Below are 17338 nucleotides of genomic sequence, written 5' to 3' on the forward strand. Positions count from 1 at the left end.
CTTAGCATACTGAATATAACTCCTTGTTAAGACTAACTTTTGAGGTAGCTTCCTTCATATTCCAGCATGATAGTCTCTTCATCTCACTATAAATGTATTTTTGATGTTACATTGAAACTTTTACAAGTAGCTTTCAGCAGCTAGCACATACCAAAAATGATATATAATCTTCAAACAGAAATGCTGTTTGATGTTTAATAACAATCAAAGCATTTTCAAAAAAAAAAAAAAACATTCCCAGTGTCCTATTCCATTAAGATCATCCAAGAAAAAAATAGTGACCTGCCCTTCAACTTTCCTGAATGAGGCATTGTAAAAGATATGCAAAAGCAAGAAGACAGAGACCACAGAGGAAGTAGAAAAGAGAGTCATAAAGTTAACACACAAGACTGTTTGCCAAGAGAATTCAAAAGGTGAAAATAGGAAAATAGTAACAACTTCCTCATATCCTTCTTAACCCTAACCATATCTGCAGCCCAAGATAAAGAGAAATACATATTAACATTTGATTTCTAAATTTGATGGTGGCAAATAGAAAAACAATGTATGTCTCTGCCTTTGAAAGTTAGTTGCTCAGTTGTGTCCAATTCTTTGCTGCCCCATGGACTGTATAGCCCACCAGGCTCCTCTGTCCGTGGATTTCCCAGGCAAGAATACTGGAGTGGGTACCGTTTCCTCCTCCAGGGGTTTTTCCTGACCCAGGGATCAAACCCACATTTCCTGCATTGCAGGCAGATTCTTTACCACCTGGGCCATCATGTCCAGATGTTAAATGCTTTCATCCACGCAGTGAGGACAGCTATATGCAGAAACAAACCAATAAGCACAATAAGGAAAACATTTTAATACCAACCTTGAAACAATGGAAGAATCCTCCAAATTGAAACTGGACCTAAGCTAGAAAATTGTCCCATGGAGCACTCTAAGAAGAACAAAGGTAAACCAGCCAGGGCTAGCATAATCACATATGGTATCAAGAAGGCACCTAGAAAAGGCAAAAAAAAAAAAAAAAAAAAAAAAGAACCAAAGTACTATTATATGCCCAAATCTTGATGGCACTTTGACAACCAACACAACATTTTGAAAGCACTCTGATATAGTGGAGTCAGAGAGAACTGAGTCTGGGCTTAAAATCTGTGAGAAAGTAGTTGATTCTCTAAATCATGGATTCCTCATGCATGAAATGGTGATGCTGGTATTACCTAATGAGGTTGTTGTGATTATTAAAAACAATAAGCCATAAAAAGCAATTCAAAGAAGTTGAATGATCATAGGCTTTGAAGACAGATAGACCTAGGTTTATATCCTGGCTTCATCGTGTACTAGTGATGTGACCTGGGGCAGTTTATCTAACCTCTCAATCTTGGGTTCCTCATAAATGGGAAGAGCAATGCCAACTCATCAGTTTGTGGTAAGGGTTTGATCACAGAGCCTATGTGAAAACACTTCACAAAATGGGCAGGCGCATAGTATATGTTCAAAGCTAGTTTCCCTCCTCTCTCCTTAAAAAAAAATCTGCTTTTAAGACTCAGGGTTTAAATGTTAAATGTGGTTCAAAGTAGAAGCTATTGCAGTTAAGTTCATTATTCTCCAAATAGTCATGTGTCTTCACTCAATGTTAATAAGAAACATTATTTTTGGTAGAATAATCTTGAACCCTTGAGATGCATTCAGAATTAACATTCAATTTCATAAGGACTAATTTTCCTACATTTGGATTATTTAGTCCCATTTTTGTTTTTGGGTTTTTTGTTGTTGTTGTTGTTAAACCTTTTATTATTTTACGTTTATCCTGTCTACTTTTAGGGCATACAATTCATTAAAACTTGGACCAGATTTTTGGTAGAAGCAGGGACAGAATATTAAATTTGTTGTTTAAGTAGTCTAGAAGTCTTAAATTAACAATGTTTAATAAGAAATTGAGATAAGTGAGTAAAATAGACTTTGGGTTGGATTATGTATGTTTTTTTCTTCATATAGTTTTCCCATTATGATACTGTAACATCATACCTGGGGATTACATTTTTTTCTAACCCTAAAAATATATTTTACTAAAAATAAGACAATAAAGTACTTGTTACATACAAGTCACTAGTCACCAGAACATAGGGACAAATATGTTTTTACAGATGTTGCAATGCACATACCATCATTACTATGACTAATAGAAGTTTAATTCCCACCAATGGCAAATATGAAGAAAAAGTAATACAAAATCTCTGTTTGAAAAACAATATGCAATGTTTTGCTAGCCCAGTGTAAATAGTTTTTTAGACACATACAGAAAACAATTTCCCTCAGTGTTATTGATGGCTTTTCTCCCATTATATTATTTCATTATTAATAACAACCATAACTGGTAGATTAGCAATACAAACTAGTGGTCAAATTGTTAACACTACTGACCTAGACCCTAAGGTAGTCTGATACTTCTCTTTCTTATAGTGTTAAAAAGTATCTAAAGATAAAAATGATTCCAGATTTTAGCAACAGTTTTTTAAGCCTTACCATAATTTTAAATCTAATCTATTAACATTTGACAAATTTAAATTTCATGTTCCTGTTCTACCCTTGGGCAAAAAAGAGAAGCAACTGAGAGAGAGTAGATCATCCGCTACTCAAATGATGTGATCTTTAAAAAATGAAAGCCAATATGATAAGCTAATTTTTAGAGGAAACAGTGAGAGAGGTAATAGCATACAAAAAAGTAATGCCATTTTGTTTCAGCTAAGTTTAAAAATTCTATATTAAACTTAGTTTGATATAGTTCCTAGAAATCTATAGTAAGTACTGGCCCTTTATGACATCAACTCCCAGGGTATTTCTTAATTTAAACCTGAACATAAGGGGCTGAAAAGGAACCTAAATGCTTTTCTCTACTACACTGACTCATCTTCCAGCCCAAATGTATACTAAACTCTTGATTAAACAATGTTGGCTCTAGTTGGTAATTTATATTGGTAATTTATGGTACCAACACTTAAAGTGTTTGATAAACAGAGCTCCTTTCTTAAATCTTTGAAGGGTAATATGAATGTTTTAATATAACTAATTAATAAGGAATGTAAGATTGAAATATCACCACACAAAATCCTATTGTACCAAGAAAAATAATTACAATGGCATAGTTTCACTGGTATCCAATTTTGAAATATAAGGGAATGTCACCTCTACACTTCTAATAGGACTTATAATTACAAGTAAATAAATATGGTGTAAGTGAAAAGTTGTTTCAACATTACTAGAGGATTGTGCAATTCATTCTGTTTCCTTTTGGGTGTCACTTCAGAGTTATTTTTTTCTCCTTGTTCTAGTTGAGTCTTCTTTAGTGATCTATGAGGTATAAACCATATTGTTTTACAGAAATTAAACACCTAGCCTTGAATTAAATTCTATTGCATTTTAAAAGGATCTTCTACCTGGCCAATCCAATTTGGAGTATATGTAACTGATATTGCAGCTTAAAGTACAAAACCTTTAATTACTTTTTAATCAATTCTTTCCACGATTAAGTTTCCAGAATGTAATGCCTTATTTTATTTAAGCAAATGATTTATTTGAATTTCTTATTAGAATGAGAATTCCCTGCCTTTTGCTTAGATTCAGCAATAAATTAGGCAAAACACAACTTGAGTCTGAACACATTATCATAGGAACATGTATAAATTAAGAAGAGTAAGTCATGTGATGATCGCTTGGGATTTCAAATGAGAAATCAGAAGTGCTAAATATGCAACTTTCACCAAGTTTATATCTGAAGATCTTATGAAACTAGCTTTCCAACTTGAGCTAGAAAACCATGGTCTAATAATAAAATGCAGTATGCTCATTTCCCATCCTCCCACTAACCCATATTATCATATACCTTTCCTTAGGTCTTAAAATATCATCAGAGGCCATAGAGCACCTCCCTTAAAACTGAAGGGGAAATAAACTGGGGGAAGGGGGGTAGTACCTCCGCCATTGTTGTAGGTCAAATAGGGGAATCGCCACACGTTCCCCAGTCCCACTGCATATCCAATCATAGATAAAAGATAATCTGATTTTTTGGACCAGTTACCACGCTCCTGATTCTCATCATTTTCATTAACATGAAGATCCTTGGGTGCAACCTCAGCATTCTAGAAAAAGAAAAATACCATCAGCTTATTTTTCTATTAAAAATTACACAGAAGCATAATTTCAAAAATTCATAGAGTGACAGTGAGAGAAAGACATACAGAGACAGGCAGACAGAGACAGAGAGAAACGAACCCTGAAAAACATAGCCAAAGAGAACGCTTTCCAAAGCTAGTGACACCTCTGTGCATGGCTGCTTTTAAAGTGAAAAAAAAAAAAAAAACTCTGTAGGTGGATATTTTTACTAGTTCTTTGGGTTATGTCATCCAAATTTTAGTGAAAAGGTTACATGTGGCACCCAGTATAAAAGGCAAATGAAGATGGGCAAATAAAACTTCAAGTGCAAAAGTTTTAAAGATGAGTTAGGTAAAATCAACACCTCTGAAATTGGAGGAGCTCTTTGAAAAAAAAGGTTCAAATATAGTTTCTGCTTTAAAAAAAAAAATCATTGACTCTTTTTCATACTGGCTGATAGTTTTGATGTTTGGAGCTGTCAGGGAAGTTTGAGTTCCTTTCCATATCTTGGAGAGTAAAACTAGTGCATTTCTGAAAGCCACAAAATAATACAGACAAAGTCTCATGTCCCATCAGGTGGAACAGCACTCTCTCCACTTCAGAGAAGAGGGAAGGGTTCCCTCAGGTCAAGTCATTTTCTTATTTCCCTCCAACCTATGGACACAGTCCAGAGAGGGACAGAACACAGAAGGTGGTGAGCATACCCAAGGCAGAAGATGAGGCGACCATAAGTCTTCTCGCTACCAGAGTAAGAGCTGTCCTGTTTCCTCTCCTCTATGGGGACATCTCAGCCACACTTGAAGGCAGTTGAACAGAAATGTGGCAAACGGAATAGCCAAAGAGAGCGAAAGCTGAGATTTGCCTCTCCTTAAGTTTTCCCTTCCCAAGCCCTCCACAGGTCCGCAGCTCACAGACTCCTCCTACCTCCTTCCTTCTGCACTTGAAGAAGCTCAGACACTTGAACTTATCCATGGTTCACTGGCTCCCTGGGCTGCTCTGCCTGGCTCTCAGTCTGGCCGAGCTTGACTGGTGACGGATACACACTCCCCGGTCACTAGCTGCCAGAGTGAGCCACCTTGCCCAGGGGTGGGACCATTTATGGAGGGAAGCTCCCTCCTCCCCCGCCTGGTTGCCCTGTCATGTCAATTACCGGAAGGGACTAAAGTGAGGCTCTGGTTTTTCCCCAGGTAAGCTGGCATGTAGCAATCCCCTGCCCTGGCCCCGGGAAAGGGCTGGGCTGTGAGAGAGCGGAGCAGTCGGAGCCGAGATGACTGATAGCCTTTGACTCAGAGCCTGGCAGCTGTCTTTGCAGTCTCTCCTCCTTTCCCGGGTTCCCTGCTTCCTTGTAACCTCTCAGTCTGGTCTCTGTCCTGGGGCCAAGTGCTGATCTCTACCAGTGCCTGAGGCAGAGGACATGGTCTGTGGGGTTCATTCCATTCCCCAAGATTCTCCTGAACAGACTGTACTGTCCTGGGCTCTGGGATTTCCCAAAGTTTTGCCCTTCACTAGAAAGCACTTGATCCCCTGGGGCTAACACTGCTCCCAGAGAGGAAAGCTCGTGAATTGGGCACCTTAAAAAGCAGCCAGTTGAGATAAGATTACTCACCTGGCTCTGCCTGAAAAGAGCAACTTTGAGCCTGTGTCTCAAGCGCCTTTCTCAGCCTTCAGGACAGTGTTGCCCTTTACAGGGAATGCTTTGTGTAAATTTCAAAGAGGCCAAACAAAAACAAATTATTGAGCAGGTTTATGGGAAATTCTAACCCTAACAAAGGACTCCACTCTGCAAGAAAGGCGAGGACTGGAAAGTAAACTATGAGGAAGCATTCTGGTGAGGCCAGGGAGGAAAGTACTATTATAATGCTGTTTACCAAGGTAACATCTTTTCTTTAGAAAACTCAAAGGATTTAAACTTGATCATACCAGGCAAAAGATGGTGTCAGTTATATGAGGCACAGTACAAATAGCTGCACACAGATGAACCCGCCACCAGCCAAGTCCTGGGTATCCTACATCCAGTATCCAGCTCCTCTGCTCTCCACTGACTGACAAGAATCTTCCATTTGCAATAGAAATATGCCCTGGGGAACCTGAGCAGGTAAGGCAGAAGAAAGTCCATGAGGGAAGTGGGAAGGTAGTCAAGAGAAAATATCAGTAAATTTCATCTAATTTTGTCTTGAACATAGCACAGGTTGCTGTGTATGTCTGTGCGTGTTTGCGTCTGTGTGTGCGTGCACATGCACGTGTATGTGAATCTATTAGTGTTAAATGCTACTGGTGTGACATAAAGGCTAAAATGAAGGAATTATATTAACCTGTTGCAGACATAAAAGAGAGGAGGGGAAGGAAGACTTATAAACCTTTTTATGAAAGAATGAGCTGAAAAGCAAACCTAATAGCGTTTACAAAACTATCAAAGTCGCATATCAAAGTTCTATTTACATGGAACACTGAAAATAGATTGTAACCAAAATCACTGCAGATGGTGACTGCAGCCATGAAATTAAGAGAAGAAAAGCTATGACCAACCTAGACAGCATATTGAAAAGCAGAGACATCACTTTGCTAACAAAGGTCAATCCAATCAGAGCTATGGTTTTCCCCAGTAGTCATATGTGGATGTGAGAGTTGGACTATAAAGAAAGCTGAGCACTGAAGAATTGATGCTTTTGAACCGTGGTATTGGAGTAGACTCATGAGAGTCCCTTGGAGTGCAAGGAGATCCAACCAGTCCATCCTAAATGAAATAAGTCCTGAATATTCATTGGAAGGATTGATGCTGAAGCTGAAACTCCAATACTTTGGCCACCTGATGCGAAGAACTGACTCATTGGAAAAGACCCTGATGCTGAGAAAGAGTAAAGGCAGGAGGAGAAGGGGACGACAGAGGATGAGATGGTTGGATGACACCACTGACTTGATGGACATGAGTTTGAGCAAGCCCTGGGAGTTGGTGATGGACAGGGAAGCCTGGCGTGCTGCAGTCCATGGGATCAAAAAGAGTCAGACACGACTGAGTGACTGAACTGAACTGATGGGAAAAGTGATGACCTAGAGGGATGGGGACTTCCCTGATGGCTCAGACGGTGAAGTGTCTGTCTACAATGAGGGAGACCCGGGTTCGATCCCTAGGTTGGGAAGATCCTCTGGAGAAGGAAATAGCAACCCACTCCAGTATTCTTGCCTGGAGAATCCCATGGACAGAGGAGACTGGTGGGCTACAGTTCATGGGGTTCGCAGAGTCAGACTTAGGTCATGACTTAGTGATCAAACAGCAGCAACAGAGGGGTGGGATGGGAGGGTGGGAAGGAGGCTCAAGAGGGAGGGGATGTATGTATACATATAGCTGATTCACTTTGTTGTACAGCAGAAACTAACACACTATTGTAAAGCAACTATACTCCAATAATAAAAGTAAAAAAAAAAAAACAAACCATTTTTTTAAGAGACTAGGAATCTATCTATTCCAGGGATAAGTGGTAAGCAGAGGAAACAATCAGCAATTTTCCCTGCCTGTTATACAGTAGAGAAGCTTCTAACAACTTGGAAAGTTTGAAAGTGAAAATGTTAGTTACTCAGTCCTGTTTGACTCTGTGACCCCATGGACTGTAACCCACCAGGTTCCTCTGTCCATGGAATTCTCCATGGACAAGAATACAGGAGTGGGTTGCCATATCCTTCTCCAGGGGATCTTCCCAACCCAGGGATCGAACCTGAGTCTCCTAGTTTGAAGGCAGATTCTTTACCATCTGAACCACCAGAATTTAGAGGCGTAAAATTTAAGATAGAAGGTACTTTAAAGAATGTAGTGTTTGCTTATTTGCTTGCTTTAGGTATATCATTCCCATCGCCGTGCATGGCTTTCCATGATATGACTTCTTTCTAACTTTTCAGTGTCATCTCTTGCCAGTCTCTGCCTCAAACTCGTGAGCTTGTGTGTCCTTTCCAGTATATGCACATACCATGTTGTTACTCACCTCTGTGCCTTTGCTCATGCTGTTTCTTCTTCTGGAAATTCCTGCCTTCCTCATTTGGCTAACTACTACCCATCTTTTAAGACTCTGCTTAGGTATTACCTCTTCCAGATCTTTCCACAATAGTTGTGCCTCTATTACTAAAAGCTAGGTTTAGATGCCTCTCCTCTGGATTCCTATGCTATTCAATGCTCATTTTACATTGTGTGAAATTACTTGCCTAAAGTCCTTTAGACTGCAAACTCTCTGTGGGTAGGGAAACTGTCTTAATCATTCCTGTATTTCTGATACCTGGCACAAATCCTGACAGACACAGAACAGGCACTCAGGAAATGTTTATTAGGAAATTTTACTCAGTAAGGGACATTTAGAACTTTGTGGTCAGAGAAGGGAAAGGAAAACTGGTCTAGAATCCATCTCCAAAAGATCATAAAATATCAGGAGCTCATTTTCTCTTTCTGGGAGTCTGACTTATTAACTGATGAACAAATTGTGTTTGTGAATTTTTTAATTTATTTGGGACTTGAAAGAAGGATAGAAATTGAGTGGGCATGTTGAGCAAGTTCGTGTGCCCAATGTAGAGTGAAGCCAAACTGAAATGTCAAAGTTTGGACCAGAGAAAGGTTCATTGCAGGGCCAAGCAAGGAGACAGGTGGCTCATGCCCTAAAAAAACCCTGAGCTCCCTGAAGGGTTTCAGCAAAGCATTTTTAAAGGACAGGGTACAAACGTGATCAGTCTGTGCCCAATTCTCTGATTGGCTGATGGTTAGGGAACAGGCAGTGTCACAGGGGTTAACATTATCAGCCCTTAGGCTCCAGGAGGCCTGGGGCTATGCGCTCATGGTCAACAAGTAGTTGACATCTTCAATTTGTTGGGGAGGGGGAGTTTTTTAACATCTGTAAAACAACTCAGGAAATGTGCATCAAATACTGTTATCTAGGTACTTCAGAGAGGAGCTAAAGCAGAGGATATGGGGAAGAACTCTGTCCAGGAAGCCCCCTTGGGTCCTGCTTGGTTACAAGTCCCCCCTTTTCTTTATACTCCTCAATCTTGAGGAAACAAGGTCTGAACAAGAAAAAGAATAAAGGTTCAGATAAGGAGATCAATCATAAACTTGACAGAGGTACCCATAGGGTCCTGATCAGATACAATTCCAGCAGATACCACTTTGAAAATGGCTGGTGGCATCAGAGTCTGACAGTTACTCCATTTTTACTTCCAAACGCATTTCTCTCCTCAATAGCCAAAGGAAATGTCACCATTAGTGGTTTTAATGCTTTCCTAGATTTCATTTCCTTGAGAAAATGCAAGAATTTGAGCTCATAAAATCTTCTGAACGTATCTTACTATCTGAAAGCCTGTTCTGCCAGTTGTTCCCAGAGTATAGGGAACCTGATCCCTGATCTCCACCTTGAACTCCTTTCAGGGGGTGTTGAAAGTTAGCAGGAGCAGTGGCTCGTGATTTAACCCTTGTAGAGGTAGATGGCAAGTGCCAATGTTTAGTTGGCAGAGCCCTTTCATCATCAATTTGACCATGGCTTTGAGGGCATTTCATCCCATGTGCTCATTCCCAGGTCTGGCGAATATTGCATTGATAGGCTACTCAGTGTGCTATCACTGGACTAGGACTTATTAACAGTGCCAGAAGTCTCTGGACCCCTTGTCTTACTAGTTTCTTATGGTCCAGGAAAGTAAGTATTCTCTCTTGTTGCTTATTCCCATATCTAGAGTTACACTATTACAATCATTTATCTCATATGGGACTATATGTCATCATTTTATCAGAGGTTCAGTCACACATTTGTTAATGCAAGAAACAATTTTGTAAAACAGCCATTCACTGGTGGGTTAGGTCAGAATGTTCCTTGTGAACTGAACAGAGATATTTTTGTTTAACATTTAAACATGGGGGAGAGTTCTCTGAGATGGCCCATCATGTATACTTTAAACAATAGGCAATGTCCCTTTAGTGATCAACTGGTAGCAAAAGCAATAGAATACAAAGGATAAAGTAAAAGAAACAGATTCAATATGGAGTTAGATTTGTTATTGCCTATTACAATTCCCCACTGTCGATGTCTACTCTACAGTCTTGTGGGAAAGGGATAGCTCTGGTTACTTTCTGCTAAACAGGGTGATAAAAGGAGATTGTAGAAAGTAATTGATCAGCCTTGGGCAGTGAATATTCCTTAGAATCTTTAGTAAATAGCACAATTCTCTTTCCTTCTTTATCTACAATTATTTGAACTGGATGAAACCTCCTAGACTTAACTACTACCTAATTTGTATTTTGACTTATATGTTTTTGCTTCCAGTTCCCATGATGTGTTTGTGAGTGCGTGCTCAGTCATGTCCAACTCTTTGCGACCCTATGGACTATAGCCCACCAGGTTGCTCTGTCTATGGGATTTCCCAGGCATGAATACTGGAGTGAGTTGCCACTGCCTCCTCCAGGGAATTTTCTCGCCTTAGATATCGAACGTGCATCTCTTGAGTCTCCTGCATTGGGACGCGGATTCTTTACCACTGTGTCACCTGGGAATCCAGTTCCCATACCTATTTATTAATTTTAACTTTCTGTGTCATAACTATACTTAGGGGGGAGGATTTCCTTACATCTGGAAAAACACAGATTAAAAGCCAGTAATATTTCAGGCAAAACTAAAAAATTATAACCATATTCATCAGTTTACTCAGCTGTATATAATTAATCTCTTTTTACTAATAGTTTTATGAAATCAGTTTCCATTAGATTTTTAAAGTATCTTATCTAGCTTAGCACTATGATTTAAGTTATCAGAAACTCCTTTTTGTTAAAACACCCTTTTTATGACTCTTCTTGAAGATGTGGCAGTTTTGCAAAGCATCAGCTTACCTGCTTATAAATGATAAAAGTCTTAAAAAGTTTTGAAGGTTTTTTTTTAATGTTATTACCACATCCCTTTTTCCTTTAGTTCCAAGTAACACAGATGATTAGATAAGCTCCAGAGAACCCAGGTAGGTCATTTATATCTCACAGGTACAGGAAGAGAAATATAAATTCCTCCTCTAACTACTTATACAAAACCCAGCCATTTGGGGCTATTTTCAGGGAACTTTCTTTTTTTCCCATTACCAAATATCCACTTTAGTTTAAACGAACAAATAACAGCGATAGACAATAAGACATATCACCTGCTCACATTCTCATGCCTTATTTTCAGCAAAATCAGGATGAAAAAGGCAGATTTGGACTCAGTACTGAGATGCTCGTTCACATATAAACACACACACCCAATAGCACTAACAGAAATACCAAAAGACCCACTTTGATATAATAACCAAGCCATAAGGGGCCTTTGTTCTCCAGATCTTAGAGAGTACTGAGACATTTTCTTTCATTTAGGGAGCATAATTAAAGATCTCCTCATTTTACAAAAATACCCCAGGGAACTATAAGATGGATCAGAGCTCTGATCATCCATACTTAATTATCCATGGCCAGGAGAAGGCAATGGCAACCCACTCCAGTATTCTCGCCTGGAAAATTCCATGGACAGAGGAGCCTCGTAGGCTGCAGTCCATGGGGTCGCTAAGAGTCAGACACGACTGAGAGACTTCACTTTCACTTTTCCTTTCATGCATTGGAGAAGGAAATGGCAACCCACTCCAGTGTTCTTGCCTGGAGAATCCCAGGGATGGGGGAGTCTGGTGGGCTGCCGTCTCTGGGGTCACACAGAGTCGAACACGACTAAAGTGACTTAGCAGCAGCAGCAGGACCTCTGCAATCTGAAACCTCAGGTTCGGGCGATTCTGTAGAACAAATACAAGAACAAATAGAGGAAATGAATTTATATGATAACATAGGTGATGAGGAAGAGAAACAATCCGTAAAAATGAAAAATAAGAGCCAAAAGAATGATAGAAGTCAAGAACAGATCTTTCTCTCTCGACCAACTGCACCTTTGGTTGAGCCTCCTCCTTTCAATCCTGAAACCCCTTGGGATGATGGATTTACTTTTAAACCACAGATAACTGTGCCTAATAAAATGACGCCTTTACAAAAGGGAGTTCATATGGCACAATTGCAGGGAATGAAGACGTTTTAGTTCTCCCTGTGACTGTAAATCAAATCCCACCAGATCCTCAATTCTCACAAGGAGGAATGCATTATGATTATAATGCCATACCATTTAAAACCATAGAAGAGATAAGACAGGTATGTACCCAATATGGAAATAATTGTCCTTATACCATGGGACTAATTCAGGGACTTTCACAAGCTGAATGGTTAATTCTTTATGATGGGGAAATGATAGCCAGAACTTGCCTATCCACCTCAGAATTTTTACAATTTAGGACCTGGTGGCAAGATGAGGCAAATCAACAAGCTCGCAGAAATGAGACAGCCAACCTGCCAGTTGATATAACACTTGATCAATTAATGGGTAGTGGGGCATATTTTGGCATTCAAGATCAGTTACAACTTGATGATCAATTACTCGCTCAAGTGAAAATATGTTTAAAAGCCTGGGAGAGAATAAATCCACCCAGTCAAGCCTCAATTTCATTTACCCAAATTAAACAATCAAATGGGGAACCTTGTGTAGATTTTATTGCCAGGCTACGTCAAAATTTAAATAAAACAGTCTCACAACCTGGTTTAAGAGATATGCTGATGCAAGTTCTTGCTTTTTACAGTGCTAACTCAGAATGAAAAAAGGTGATTCAGCCTCTCAAAGCACAGGGTGCCCCTCTAGAAGAATATCTTGAAGTTTGCCAAGATATTGGGTCTGAACCATATAAAATGCAACTTCTGGCTCAAGCATTGTCTAAGGCTAATAAAAACACAGATATGAGATGTCACCAATGTGGAAAATTAGGACACATTAAAATAGGCTGTAAAGGAAGAAGAAGGTCAGTTCAGTTCAGTCGCTCAGTCGTGTCCGACTCTTTGCCACCCCATGAATTGCAGCACGCCAGGCCTCCCTGTCCATCACCAACTCCCAGAGTTCACTCAGACTCATGTCCATCGAGTCAGTGATGCCATCCAGCCATCTCATCCTCAGTCGTCCCCTTCTCCTCCTGCCCCCAATCTCTCCCAGCATCAGAGTCTTTTCCAATGAGTCAACTATTCTCATGAGGTGGCCAAAGTACTGGAGCTTCAGCTTTAGCATCATTCCTTCCAAAGAAATCCCGGGCTGATCTCCTTCAGAATGGACTGGTTGGATCTCCTTGCAGTCCAAGGGACCTTCAAGAGGCTTCTCCAACACCACAGCTCAAAAGCATCAATTCTTTGGCGCTCAGCCTTCTTCACAGTCCAACTCTCACATCCATACATGACCACAGGAAAAACCATAGCCTTGACTAGGCGGAAATTAGTCGGCAAAGTAATGTCTCTGCTTTTGAATATACTATCTAGATTGGTCATAACTTTTCTTCCAAGGAGTAAGCGTCTTTTATTTCATGGCTACAATCACCATCTGTAGTGATTTTGGAGCCCCAAAAAATAAAGTCTGACACTGTTTCCCCATCTATTTCCCATGAAGTGATGGGATCGGATGCCATGATCTTCGTTTTCTGAATGTTGAGCTTTAAGTCAACTTTTTCACTCTCCTCTTTCACTTTCATCAAGAGGCTTTTTAGTTCCTCTTCACTTTCTGCCATAAGGGTGGTGTCATCTGCATATCTGAGGTTATTGATATTTCTCCCGGCAATCTTGATTCCCGCTTGTGTTTCTTCCAGTCCACCGTTTCTCATGATGTACTCTGCGTAGAAGTTAAATAAGCAGGGTGACAATATACAGCCTTGATGTACTCCTTTTCCTATTTGGAACCAGTCTGTTGTTCCATGTCCACTTCTAACTGTTGCTTCCTGGCCTGCATATAGATTTCTCAAGAGGCAGGTTAGGTGGTCTGGTATTCCCATCTCTTCCAGAATTTTCCAGTTTATTGTGATCCACACAGTCAAAGGCTTTGGCAGAGTCAATAAAGCAGAAAGAGATGTTTTTCTGGAACTCTCTTGCTTTTTCCATGATCCAGTGGATGTTGGCAATTTGATCTCTGGTTACTCTGCTTTTTCTAAAACCAGCTTGAACATCAGGGATATCATGGTTCACGTATTGCTGAAGCCTGGCTTGGAGAATTTTGAGCATTACTTTACTAGCATGAGAGATGAGTGCAATTGTGCGGTAGTTTGAGCATTCTTTGGCATTGCCTTTCTTTGGAATTGGAATGAAAACTGACCTTTTCCAGTCCTGTGGCCACTGCTGAGTTTTCCAAACTTGCTGGCATATTGAGTGCAGCACTTTCACAGCATCATCTTTCAGGATTTGAAACAGCTCAACTGGAATTCCATCACCTCCACTAGCTTTGTTCATAGTGATGCTTTCTAAGGCCCACTTGACTTCACATCCCAAGATGTCTGGCTCTAGATGAGTGATCACATCATCATGATTATCTGGGTCTTGAAGATCTTTTTTGTACAGTTCTTCCGTGTATTCTTGCCACCTCTTCTTAATATCCTCTGCTTCTGTTAGGTCCAGACCATTGCTGTCCTTTATCGAGCCCATCTTTGCATGAAATGTTCCCTTGGTATCTCTAATTTTCTTGAGGAGATTTCTAGTCTTTCCCATTCTGTTGTTTTCCTCTATTTCTTTGCTTTGATCGCTGAAGAAGGCTCTCTTATCTCTCCTGGCTATTCTTTGGAACTCTGCATTCAGATGCTTATTCTTCCCTTTTCTCCTTTGCTTTTTGCCTCTCTTCTTTTCACAGCTATTTGTAAGGCCTCCCCAGACAGTCATTTTGCTTTTTTTATATTTCTTTTCCATGGGGATGGTCTTGATCTCTGTCTCCTGTACAATGTCACGAACCTCATTCCATAGTTCATCTGGCACTCTATCTATCAGATCTAGGCCCTTAAATCTATTTCTCACTTCCACTGTATAATCATAAGGGATATGATTAGGGTCATACCTGGATGATCAAGTGGTTTTCCCTACTTTCTTCAATTTGAGTCTGAATTTGGTAATAAGGGGTTCATGATCCGAGCCACAGTCAGCTCCTGGTCTTGTTTTTGTTGACTGCATAGAGCTTCTCCATCTTTGGCTGCAAAGAATAAAATCAATCTGATTTCGGTGTTGACCATCTGGTGATGTCCATGTGTAGAGTCTTCTCTTGTGTTGTTGGAAGAGGGTGTTTGCTATGACCAGTGCATTTTCTTGGCAAAACTCTATTAGTCTTTGCCCTGTTTCATTCAGCATTCCAAGGCCAAATTTGCCTGTTACTCCAGGTGTTTCTTGACTTCCTACTTTTGCATTCCAGTCCCCTATAATGGAAAGGACATCTTTTTTGGGTGTTAGTTCTAAAAGATCTTGTAGGTCTTCATAAAACCGTTCAACTTCAGTTTCTTCAGCGTTACTGGCTGGGGCATAGACTTGGATAACTGTGATATTGAATGGTTTGCCTTGGAGATGAACAGAGATCATTCTGTCGTTTTTGAGATTGCATCCAAGTACTGCATTTCAGACTCTTTTGTTGACCATGATAGCTACTCCATTTCTTCTGAGGGATTCCTGCCCACAGGAGTAGATGCAATGGTCATCTGAGTTAAATTCACCCATTCCAGTCCATTTTAGTTCGCTGATTCCTAGAATGTCAATGTTCACCCTTGCCATCTCTTGTTTGACCACTTCCAATTTGCCTTGATTCATGGACCTGACATTCCAGGTTCCTATGCAATATTGCTCTTTATAGCATCAGATCTTGCTTCTATCACCAGTCACATCCACAGCTGGGTATTGTTTTTGCTTTGGCTCCATTCCTTCATTCTTTCTGGAGTTATTTCTCCACTGATCTCCAGTAGCATATTGGGCACCTAATGACTGGGGAGTTCCTCTTTTGGTATCCTATCATTTTGCCTTTTCCTACTGTTCATGGTGTCCTCAAGGCAAAAATACTGAAGTGGCTTGCCATTCCCTTCTCCAGTGGACTACATTCTGTCAGGCCTCTCCACCATGACCCACCCGTCTTGGGTTGCCCCGCAGGCATGGCTTGGTTTCATTGAGTTAGATAAGGCTGTGGTAAGAAGGTAGTCAGTGATAAATTATACTATTGGCTCTGATGCCACCCCTATTTGTATTGGCTTTGGAAGTATATGTCTTAAAACAGTATAACAAAAGTGGCTGTCACTTGTCAAAGAATCAAATGAGGATAAGACTTCCCTCTTTCTGTTAACTGCCCTTACATTTTTTAGAAAAAAAGGAAACCTCCAGCATGATGAATCCACCTGACCTTCCTGATTGTGTTGCTGAAAGTAGCCATGGTATTGAAAATTGTTTAAGATGGAAATTATGTAAAGGATCAAAAGGTCACTTATTATTAAATGTTGCAGAAGGCTCCATTATTGATTGGGGACCCTGAGGAACCCCTAAACTTATAGAATCTAAAGTGTCTTCCCCATGGGTATATAATGAAAAGACAATTAGTACATATGGTAGTCAAGCCTTCATATGACATGGGGGGTGGATTAGCTACCCCTGTGCCTCGTCCAGATCATTATCCTATCCATGATGAATTATGGAAAATACCCATGGCCTTAAAAGAACCAAATGCTTGGAAGGGAGGCTATACTAAATATATTTTAAATGACCCAAAAGCTACCTTTAATTTTACAAAAAACTCTACCCACACTATTCAGACTTGTATAAGAATTCCTTTTTGTTTTTATTATTGGACCAGCAAAATATGATCCTAATTTGAGATTAGTAACATGTATTAACTGTTCATTTTATAAATGTATAAATAATACCATTCCTTTTGATGAAAGTTGGCAGAGTATTTATGTTCTTAAAACCAGAACTGGCATATGGGTTCCAGTTGATTTACAATGACCTTGGCAAGAAAGCCCTACATTATATGTTATTGAACAAATATTGAAAAATCTTAAACGTGTTAAACATTTCCTGGGATTACTAATTGCTGCCCCCTTAGGCATTATTGCTGTTACCACTATGGCAGCCATAGCTGGAATGGCTCTTCATAAATCTGTACAAACAGTTCATTTTGTACAAGAATGGCATAAAGATGCTGATGTCCTTTGGACCATTCAACAAAAAACTGTTGGAAAGTTGGCCTCCCAAGTGGCCGACCTTCAACAATCTGTTATTTTATTAGGAGTTCAATTAGTCAGTTTACAAAAACAGATGAGACTAAGATGAGATTGGAATATACTTCCTTTTGTGTAATGGCTTTCA

The 17338-nt window shown here is 39.9% G+C and overlaps 1 protein-coding gene across 1 annotated transcript in view; it reads right to left on the reverse strand.

Annotated features, from left to right (window-relative positions):
• SLC6A14 (solute carrier family 6 member 14) overlaps positions 1 to 5106 on the reverse strand; it is a 28497-nt gene extending 23391 nt beyond the window's left edge. The window contains exons 1-3 of the mRNA XM_070290870.1: positions 5059 to 5106; positions 3956 to 4121; positions 854 to 985 (exon numbers count right to left, since the gene is read on the reverse strand). Coding sequence (XP_070146971.1) covers positions 854 to 985; positions 3956 to 4121; positions 5059 to 5106 — 346 coding nt within the window. The remainder of the gene's footprint in view (positions 1 to 853; positions 986 to 3955; positions 4122 to 5058) is intronic.
• Positions 5107 to 17338: the final 12232 nt, after the last annotated feature.

Source organism: Ovis canadensis, chromosome X, assembly GCF_042477335.2.
Source record: "Ovis canadensis isolate MfBH-ARS-UI-01 breed Bighorn chromosome X, ARS-UI_OviCan_v2, whole genome shotgun sequence".
NCBI lineage: Eukaryota > Metazoa > Chordata > Mammalia > Artiodactyla > Bovidae > Ovis > Ovis canadensis.